Genomic DNA, 10,229 nt, shown 5'->3' on the forward strand with positions numbered 1-10,229 from the left:
GAGATCTTTTCCTAAAATCGTTCAGCCCTACATGTGAATATCCCAAAGCTTGATTTGAAGAAAATCGTGAATCGAACTGAAATCACAATATGTGCCAGAAAAATTGCAATTCAGTCTTTTCTTAAAATCGTTCAGCCCTACCAGTAGTGGCTCTTAAATTTGTATTCATCTGCTGCTTTGTTTGTTGAGGCTTCGCTCTCAGTCATTTTCAATTCAGGCGCTTTGCATTGTGGGCAACAGTAGGCGAAGCAGACTGGTCCGATGCATACTGTGAATTGTTTCCCAAATCAGTAAGTCATCTGGGTATTTTTTGCATACTGCAACTTTATTTTTTGTTTGCAAACTGTATGCTACATGCTACATTTTGGGAAACTGCACTGCTAGAATAGTAGGCGAATTAGAAAACGGTTGCAGTGTTCTCCTGCTTGATTACATTAAAAAACTATGATGATTGGATAAAGGGAGATTCCTTATCCCTTGTGATATAATTTCTTCTAGTAAAGTTATATAGGGCTCAGTATTTCAACATTCAGCATATGCTGCAAGGAAATGCAGATTCTAGTTTTATATTTATTTATTCACTCCTAATATGTTAGAAACACTCCCATCTGCAGCTACGCAAGTTGTTTTCCCTCCCAATGAAAGACACAGTACACAATGTCCTGTGAATGTGTTCTAAAATGTGGTAAGCCTTAAAAGCCCAGAGATTTAATAAATCAAGGCAAATGGGACAGCTTACAAATAAAGGCCGAAAACTGGTTTGACTTTGATAAGTTTGGTGATGTCTACACCACCACCTCCTGGAAGGACGGGCCTTCAGTGTAGTAGGCAGTATGCAGTGCCTACTAGATACTACTTTCATACACAGTATGTAGTAGGGGAATTCGAAAACAGCCTGCGTTTTCCTTGTGACATCACACATATGTCTTTGTTCCAGTGGTTTCCATGGTGATGGTAAATCTCCATTCATTTAAATGGGAGCGAAATAAAGAAATCTATTCATTTCCATTGGTCTGAAACTACAAAAGAATTTAATATAGTCAAAAAAATTGTGATATAGACCTGAAAAGTTGTAGCTGCAAATGGGCAATCAACAAGTGTTGTTTACACATAAACATCTACTTTATTGACTTCAGATGTTATTTCTGTGAACTTTAACTGTGTATTATTCAATTGATCATGAGCAGAGCTTCCATTTTAACCTTATAGAGACTCTGTAACAAAATGGAAAAAAAATGCCCCAGAAAAGGCAAAAACTCCCCCCAAAGGCAGCCATCTTGAATTTGAAGTTTAAAATAAGGTCAAATCATTATGTAACCCTGAAATATATTTCTTAACAAAAATAAGGTCTGAAAGCATGTGTTGTTCATTATTGTAAGCTGAGCCTTTAAAAAGATCATTTCCATGACAGCCATTTTGGATTTTGGACTCCAAAAAATTTTCCCCACCATTTAAAAAAACACCCCAGCTAAATTTGTTTTTTAGCCTTCCTAGATGACAAATCCATTAAGAAGCGGACCTTCGCTAACCGTGGTCACGTTATGGTCCAAAATGACCCAACTAAAGCTTTAACAACATATTCTCCCCCTCCTCCCTAAGTCCAGACCTTTTGTAATGCTGAGAAGCAAAGAGGCAGAAATCATTCCCATACTATTTTAAGCATCCAACATGTGAGTCTGAGCGCCACTCCTGTTGTGTTGTGTTTGCAGAGGGCTCCTGACTTCTGAGAATAGCATGTCAGCCTGGTTGGAGCTCCATAGAGGTGCAATCAGGTCCAGATACAGCCAACATTCCCATGAAGAGCAGAGATGTGGAATTCCACATTATGGCCTCTGTTTTCACAAGGCCTTCCAGCACGGTTTAGGCCTGCCTGGGTGGATGGCATGCGGGCTAACCACACAGACAGGGTACCAGAGGATCAAAGGCCTCAAAGCTATTTTTGGACAGACTCTTAATGTATTCAGGAATGTGTATTTAGGGCTTTGTATAACTTACAAAACATTTAGAAGAGTATATTTTTATATGAGGAACGTGGCACTTTATGTCATTTATAGAAGGAAGAGAAAGTCACTATTTACAAGCCTTGTCTGTCGCTGTGTTGGCATTAAAAAGAAAGGAATCATTAGTATCAAAGTTGGTGTTTCACTGAAGTAGCTTGGATTGTGGCTTTCCGATGTGTCGACCACAACTCAGCATAGGCCTTCAAACCTGACAGTCTTTGCATGTTGAAAAGCAAGCAACTGTTTATTGTTTGACAGTATCTAGAGCTTTTTAACCCGTCACGCATCTGTGAAACCATCAGCCATCAGAAACAGCTCCCAGCTGCTGCTGCTTCACATGCAGCTAACGGAGGATTCTGTGTCTGTTAGGTGGCTTATCAAAGTCAACATTTCCCTCTACATCCACAGTTGTACACTTTTCTTTTTTACCAATAAAATTTCAGCATCCTTTTTGTAAAGTTTGGGGTCTTTTTGTTACGTTCAGCATCAGAAAGCATCTTGAAATCAGAACAAACAGCTGCTTTGTCCCATTAAATAATTTATTAAGCTGAATATGAACATGCTGATGAATGCATGAGCCCACATCCTGACAAAGTGCTTTTATGAATCCTGAACAAGAAGACCCCTAAGCTCATGATACAGTTGTGTGTTATAAATTGCTGATATGGTAACACAAACTCTCTGTCCTCGACTGGTGTGGCTCCAGCGTGTCAGGAGGTGAACAGGCGACCGCAACCGTGCCACCTCATTCAGCCCGGCTGACTCGTACAGCCTCTTTCCTGTGGGGCTGAAAAGCATTGCAGCCAGTCAGCCGAGCGCAAGTAAGAGCTGTTTTGTTAGCCGTCTGAAATCCTGGGGACCGGAACCGCATAAGCTCCCCTCACTATGCTGGTGGATTGAGGGGAGAGACCGGCCGATTGTTTCAATACATTTTGTCATTAAAAATCAGAGGCAGAGCAAACAGAGTGGAGCTGGGTGTGTAAAGCATGGCATTGTTGAGGTGTCAGGACTATTCAGCTTATCCAGCAAAAGGAGGAGCAGAGAGGGATGGCGTTCTGCACACTAATACTTCTGGTCTGATTTCCTCAATGATTCACTCACTACATCATCCACACGTAGAGTAACTATCACTAATCAAAGATCTGTCACAGACAGAGCGTCTGCTAATGCTAATGCTAAACACAGCAACCTTGAAAAAACTTAAGAGGTCGTTAAAACCCTTAAATGTCCTTCAGAGCAGGGACCTGCAGTCTGTGGAGCCAAACATGCTGATCAAACTTTATGCTGTTAGCCCCTTTATCAATAGTTTGGTGAAATAAGATAAAAACAGATTTTAGAAAGTTCAAAAAATACTGTTTATGTGGAGTGTACTGAGTTATTATCTGATATAACAGGAAAAAAAGCTGAAGCGTAGAGTTCTTATATCTCCAAACATGAAGCGTGTCGTTCTTCCATTAGAACTGCCCGTCTCACAGACCCATCTCACAGACCCCTCTCACAGACCCATCTCACAGTGTCCTCTCACAGACTTGTCTGAGAGGGTCGGTTATATCATGCTTAGCAGGACTTTTTTATTGTTTTGCCTAAACTATGGGCAGTACGTCTTTACTGACAGTCACAGTTCAACCACAAAGGAAGCTGAGCTGTTATTGAAGCAACACGTAAGAGCACAGTCTCTCTCTGAACACAGACTTCTTGAGAACCTGCAGGCAGGCTGAAGACTTTCTTTTTCTCCTCTCAGATCCTCAGCACTCGTCCTTCCTCACAGGTTTCAGCAGCAGACTCCCGTCTCTTTCCTCCACCAGAAAGCCAAGCGCCCTAAGAGCAGAGTAGTCTGCGGTGCCTTGCCGCTCCAGGGAGGCAACCAGCTCCTGGTTTTGCAGGTTGTGTTTGAGGAGGTTCCTGATGGCAAAGATGGACCACTGACTGATAACTGAAGACCCGGGTTAAGGAACAACAGCAGGATTCAACATCTGTCAGATTTACTTTACCGAGGTTCTTTACTGAGGAGGTTTTCGACTTTTAGCACTTCGGCATAGGCTCATTTTTACTAACCGGATGTTGCTCCTTGGATTGGAAAAATAACCATAGAGATGTTAAACTGTGAAAAAGTATTTTTATGATAAACTGTGCAGAGCTCAACCAAAACAGACATCTGGCTCCAAGCCCAGCAGCTTCCCTGCATTAACATGCCAGAACCAATCCTGAAGAGGAGCCCCGATCAGATACACATTCATTTATGAGTTTGACTTTGCTGAGCCTGAAATACTGGAAGTCACATCATGGCTAAATGAAGGATACACGGGTTGTTGCTGTCTATGTTGCAGTTGTCCAGGATAACGGTGAGGCCTTCCAGTTCTCTCACCTGAGGAGGAAAGTTTAGTCAGATGTCAAGAAGAGGAGGGTGCACACTCTAAAACATGGAGGAACATTCATGGGGCAGTGTGGTCAACAAAATGTTGTTTTTTCAGAGTGAACCGAGTCAGAACAGTTTCATTTAACAGTATGAAACATATCCATGAATGTCCCTGTCCTTAAAAGAGCTCCACTTCCATACAGTGTGGTTGTGGTTGATCTGAGACTATGGAGACGTGGTGATCTGCTCTATATCATGAGCTCCATTCTATAGGGGTAATTGTTCTTGTTTTAATGTTTTTCTCTCTGTTGCTCTCCTCCTGCCACTGTGGTTCCCCTGCGAGCTCTGTAACATTACAAAGTGCTGATCTCCAGGAAATGTTGTTTAAGTTGCTCAAAGAACAAGCCCTCAGTTTTCCTGACGTCGTTTCTACGCGTCCAAACCTACAGAGAGATGAATAACCTTGATTCCTGCCTGGTGCACAAGGTTCAGCACTTTGCACATCTGAAATTACAATCTCTCCCGAAGGTGAACACAATGACATTTGATTTACTGGAAGAGATCTTAGTGAAAACAGATACGGGGTGATTTCTGACCACTGACAGACCACAGATCAGCAACCATAAGTATTACAGAGAGGCCAGCTGAGGGTGGCCATCCCACAAGCATTCCTCAGATCTGCTTCTATTAGGTAGGACTGAGTCTCTAATGCGTGGCAGACAGAGGCAGAATCCCCATCCCCTCCATTGTCTATCTGAGCTTTCTCCATGCTTAGAGATGCTGACAGACAGCAAAGAAGGCAAAGTGGTAAACATCAGCACAGAGAGGGAGGGAGCTTCATGTTTCATTCAGTGCCAAACCAAGTCAATGTTTTTTAAATGAAGTCTTTTGCTTTCAACACTTCATTAGATGTCACATCACAGGGATAAAGAGATCAGGTGTTTGTTACAGCAGGACCCTGTGCTTTAAAAAGTTCATACAGAGATGGAGCTGTCGGAGTGCAGGAGGACCTCCTAAATCTACTCTTGACTTCTACCACATCATCCTGGCCAGGCCCAGGGTGCTTGCTAAGTGTATAGAGAGTATAAAGTATGGCCATTGTCTGTGACATCATCCATCTGTTCCTGAAGCAGTGTAATGAAGCCAATCGTTGGACACGGCCATACTGGATATGAAGCAGGCTTTAAACTTCCTTCCTAACAGCTATGGGGTGCCTGTCAGTCACATGAGCTGAGCTGGGTCTCTGATTGGACAATCAGTTTATTCTAATATCCTCTACTCTGTTGAGTTAGAAAACATTCAACCCTCCTAAAGTGTATGCTGAAAAAAAGAAATGAGTGTTTCAGACCCAAGCTGTTTTTTGAACCAGGCTCTAAATTGGTTTTTAATGCTGTAAAAGTCTGATTTTTAGCTTGGAGGGTACATGGTTTCTGCAAATTATTGATGAACAGCAACTTTTAGCACTTCCACAAAAGCTTCATTTTTCTAAACTAAATGCTGTACCTTGGCTAAGTCTTAAGAGCGTCTGGATCCCATTTGACCCAGACAGGAAACAAAGGAATGAAAAAAAAAAACATTTCTGCACCCTTTCCATTATTATTTGGAGAATATGTTACACTGATGGTCATTTTGTAGCTTAGAAGAATTTGGAACTGCACTTCTAGATTCTGGTTTACAACTTTTGGACAAGACAAAAACTGAAACCTAATCAAGTGTTTACGTCTTATCTTTAATAAAGTTTGTCCAATTAGACATAATCTGAGGCACTTTCAAGACCAAAAAATCCTATCTTATTTCAAGATATTAAAAGACAAAAACAATTTCCTTTTCTGTATCAAGTGATTCAAGCATTATTTTTTGTAGATTTAGTAGCTTTAATCTGTTATTCTCTCCCTGGTGTTTCAGAAAACCCTTATTTCCGCCTCTGCCTGAAACACTTTGTTTAAGCTGCTGTCTCTTTAAGGCTACCAGCTCCACAAACCCCCTTCCCTCTGATTGGCCAGCTCTCTCTCAGCCTGTCAGGGATCAGGAGGTTTGAAAATCTGCACAGATCCAGTGTGAACGTTCAGGTCAGCACAAACTAGAGCAGCACTAAGAGGCCGTTGTGAAAACATTCCTTGATTCATTTCAAACCTTGTCCTGGTTGCTGGGGTTGTTGTGGCAGAGGTTTCCGATCAGCCTGATAAGGTGGGCCTTGAAGCTGATGACAGGAGACTGAGAGGACATCTCTCCATCACCACTGATGGAGGAAAAGTTCTGAGCAGAGCTGAAGATATTCTTACTTGCCTTCCCGATAGCATGAACCTGCTTCAGGAGCTCTGAGAGAGGAGGGGAGGGGGGAGATATAAAGAAGCGACACAGAGGGTTACTTTCCCAAACTCAAAGTCAAGCTTTTACCAAAACTGTTGGGAGTAATGGAATCAGATTTCTACAGTAGATATATTCATTTCAGACGTGTTGTTTGACTTCTGTTTACACCAGCTGTTTGTAATGTCTGCTGTGCTTTCACTGCTCTCTCATGTAGAGCATGAGCAGAGGAGTTCTTCGCTCTGTGCAAACAATCTGACAGGGGATCTGGAACAGTCAGACCACACGAAGGATTCTGTGTGGTCTGAAGATGACATATTTGCAGAAAAAGCAAAATCTGAGCCACAAACTCCAGTTGAGAAGTTGTCCAAAGGGGTTGAACGAGAGCTTATTGGACTTTACCAACAGTAGTTATAAGTAGATCAGGATGGTCCTGCAGGAACATGAACTGCTTAAGGTCTGAAGTCATCTCACACAGCACATCCAGCAGGCTGATCACTGTCAGCGCCTCTTGCAGGACCTGGAGGGAAGTTTAAGCAGCTGATGTTATATGGAGGAATACTGTGTGAGACATGTCCAAACACTGAAATCCCTTTGACACAATTTTCTCTCTTTAAGGAGGAAAAAATACAGCTTTACAGACCAGCCAATCATGCCTCTATTTCAATGAAGTCCTGAGAGAAAAAAACAAGGTTTGCACCTCATCACTGGAGGCAGAGCCAGTGGCAAGTGTCAGCACAGCTCCACAAGCTTTCTGGAAGGAGCTCGCCAGGAAGGCAGCCACGCTCGCAGGGATACCACACTCCTCTGAGTCCTCCTCTCTCAGCTGGGCAAATATCAGCTCTAACAAGGTCACTCTGGAAAGAATACATGTGCACACACACAAGCACACACACACATGCACACACACACACACACACACACACACACACACGCACACGCACACGCACATCGTTCTTTCGTATAGGTTGTTTTAAATCTTCTGTGTACTTTTTCAAGACCAGTCTAATGTTCCATCTTGTTCTGATCAGCAAACTTTAAAGTAAAGTACCTTTCCTGGTTTGACATCCCTGAATACATGCCCTCCACCAGAGCAGAGGACTTGAGGAAATGCTGAGTAGCAATAAGAACCCTGTGAGTCAATAAGACAGAAATCAGATGTTGCATACAGGTGGAAAAACAGGCACACACAAACCATTCCTGTCTCTACACACAGACAGACTCTTACGTCCAGTCCAGGTCTGGTTGGGTCCTACAAAGCTCCATCACCCGTAGAGCCAGCTGGACGTTCTCTGGCTCAGACATCTCTTCCACCTTGGCTTCATCCAAACACGTGTGGAGCACCATTGAGGCATAATTCACCGTCTTCTCATCCTCAGTGCTGAGCAGCCGCCTGTTTTTAAAGAGTGGAAATTCATGACTTCATGTAGTGATATTAAGAACAAATCTTTAACTGCTGTTTGCAGAACCTACAAGAGAAGATTGGGGTAGCTGAGCCTCCAAATGTCATCTTTACACATTTGGTTTCCAACGGCCAAGTTCCCGAGGAACTGGATCCCACAACGAAGAGCTGGATAGAGTGGAAAAGAATCTGTATCTTAACAAAATTAAGTTAAAAAAAAATCTGGATCAATGTTTTTATTTTAAACCTACATTCAAACACCCTTTCCCTGCTCTTCAAATGATTGGACTGAAGGAAAGCCAGGACTCTGAGGGACGCGTAGATGAAACCAAGCTCCCTGTGGGAAAAGATGTGTTCAGATTCAGATTCTAGTCACTGTACAAGCACTGAAATTAGACCACTCCTATGTGGAGCAAAATAAAGCTTTATGAAAATAACCCCGCTCATCTCTTCCATGAAAGATGTTAATCCTTTAACATAACACAAACTGAACAGTCTAGTCATACAAAAGCATGTAACAGATCTTGAAGACATCACGTGAGGCTGTGTTCAGTAAACCGTGCATATCTTTACAGGTGGTAGAGTAAAAAACTCAAAACATTTCTTGCACTCCACACGCACAGGAGTGTACCTGGACCCACCTGAGACGGTTTTGGTTGCGGGTGTTTTGGACACAGGCGTTCCTCTGAGCCCTGAAGCACTCCGCGAGCAGCTGCAGCAGCAGACCGACAGACTCCAGGTCCTGGTCCTGGCTGCAGGTATTCTGCAGGTCTTCAGACAACCGGGACAGAACTTTGAAGAGACTGAGGAATGCCTCCTCCTTCACTGCATCCCTGGAGTCAGAAATGTGGTCCATTTAAAGCTGTGTTTGTGAAATAAAACAACCTGACAGTTTTTAGTTTCCAGTGCGTAGGTTAAACGGAGGTGCATGCTAGCTGCATGGACGTCCTCAGTTTTCGCTCAACCCTCTTTAAAAAACTTCAGTCCTACCTGAACTCCTGTTCCCGTAATGAGGAGGTGAAAGTTTTCAGGACCTGCAGGTGGTCCTGGCAGTGTTTCTCATTCAGAGAGCGCTCTATAGACGCTGTCAGCTCCATGTTACACATAGGGGAGGCTGCCATGTTTTCTGCTTTCATGCGTGTGGGCGGGACATCCGGGTAATATTTTTGTACTCTTTTGGTTGCAGAGCCCTGAACTAGATTCCCTTCTACGGTGCTGATTGGATGAGAACAGGAAAGAGGTGGAACCAGAGCATGTGCAGCTGTTTTCATCATGGAACGATGTTTAGTTATTACGGTTAGTGAGGACAGTGCGGCGAAATGTCATTTGTCAGGACTCAAAAGAGCACATTTTTAATTTTTATTGAATGTAAGCAGGCGGACAGACGCTTCCTGCCCAGTAACATGGATATGAAAAACACAAAAACAGAAGTGTTTGCCTATAAAATATGAATAGAATAGAATAGAATAGAATAGAATAGAATAGAATAGAACTTTTTTGTCATTGTAACAGGTACGTAGCAAGTACAACGAAATTGAAGTCACAGCAGCAATCAAGAAAACAAAAGTAAGAAAGAGTATAAAGTGCAAAAAGGTCCATAAGAAAATAGATGATGACAGCTTGTCCATCATTCTCCAATTCAGCCAGCCTCCACCTCCACAGGGTCCAGGACTGAGCTTCTTCAGCAGTCTGTTCAGTCTCTGTCTCCTGGATCCTGTCTGCTCACAGCAGGTGAAGCTCCTCCAATGTGGCGCCGGCGTCTGATGTTAGCTCCTGTAGCCATGTCTGTGAATAGCATGATGCTACTCTGCACTCTGGTATTCCCTCTGTTGCTGGGTTAGCACAGCTAGCTTGTCCATCTTATTGGAGATAGATCTTATGTTCCCAATAACGATGGATAGAAGAACAGGTTGATGTCGTCACTTCTTAGCTCACACCTGAGAACCATCACTTCGCCCTCACCTCCTTCTCCTCAAATTGTGGGAAGACATCAGGCCTTACACCAGTTAGCATTTACATGCTACAGGCTGCTAACAGCTGAGTTCACATGTAAACAATGTGGCCATAGTTGCATGTAGGATCTCCAGACAAACACAGGAGCAAAAATAGTAAAATATATCACTGAAGCCACAAAAAGTTTGGTGTCCATGACCAACAAATGAGC

General features: G+C 43.0%; 1 protein-coding gene across 2 annotated transcripts; it reads right to left on the reverse strand.

Moving 5' to 3' along the window:
* Positions 1-2,500: 2,500 nt before the first annotated feature.
* Positions 2,501-9,221, reverse strand: atxn10 (ataxin 10). Of its 2 annotated transcripts, XM_074698603.1 has the most exons (11): positions 9,056-9,221; positions 8,707-8,898; positions 8,317-8,402; positions 8,137-8,233; positions 7,892-8,056; positions 7,715-7,795; positions 7,364-7,520; positions 7,066-7,183; positions 6,490-6,674; positions 4,302-4,365; positions 2,501-3,933 (listed from the first exon to the last, which is right to left on the reverse strand). In XM_074698603.1, the coding sequence occupies exons 1-11, from the start codon at positions 9,199-9,201 to the stop codon at positions 3,746-3,748; spliced, it is 1,479 nt and encodes a 492-aa protein (XP_074554704.1). In that variant the 5' UTR covers positions 9,202-9,221; the 3' UTR covers positions 2,501-3,745. The 2 variants fall into 2 exon arrangements, with proteins under 2 accessions (XP_074554704.1, XP_074554705.1); XM_074698604.1 differs by lacking the exons at positions 8,137-8,233; positions 8,317-8,402.
* Positions 9,222-10,229: the final 1,008 nt, after the last annotated feature.

This window comes from Halichoeres trimaculatus, unplaced genomic scaffold (genome assembly GCF_033239565.1).
Source record: "Halichoeres trimaculatus isolate MK-OKI-2021-1 unplaced genomic scaffold, fHalTri1.1 fHalTri1_scaffold_21, whole genome shotgun sequence".
NCBI classification, from domain to species: domain Eukaryota; kingdom Metazoa; phylum Chordata; class Actinopteri; order Labriformes; family Labridae; genus Halichoeres; species Halichoeres trimaculatus.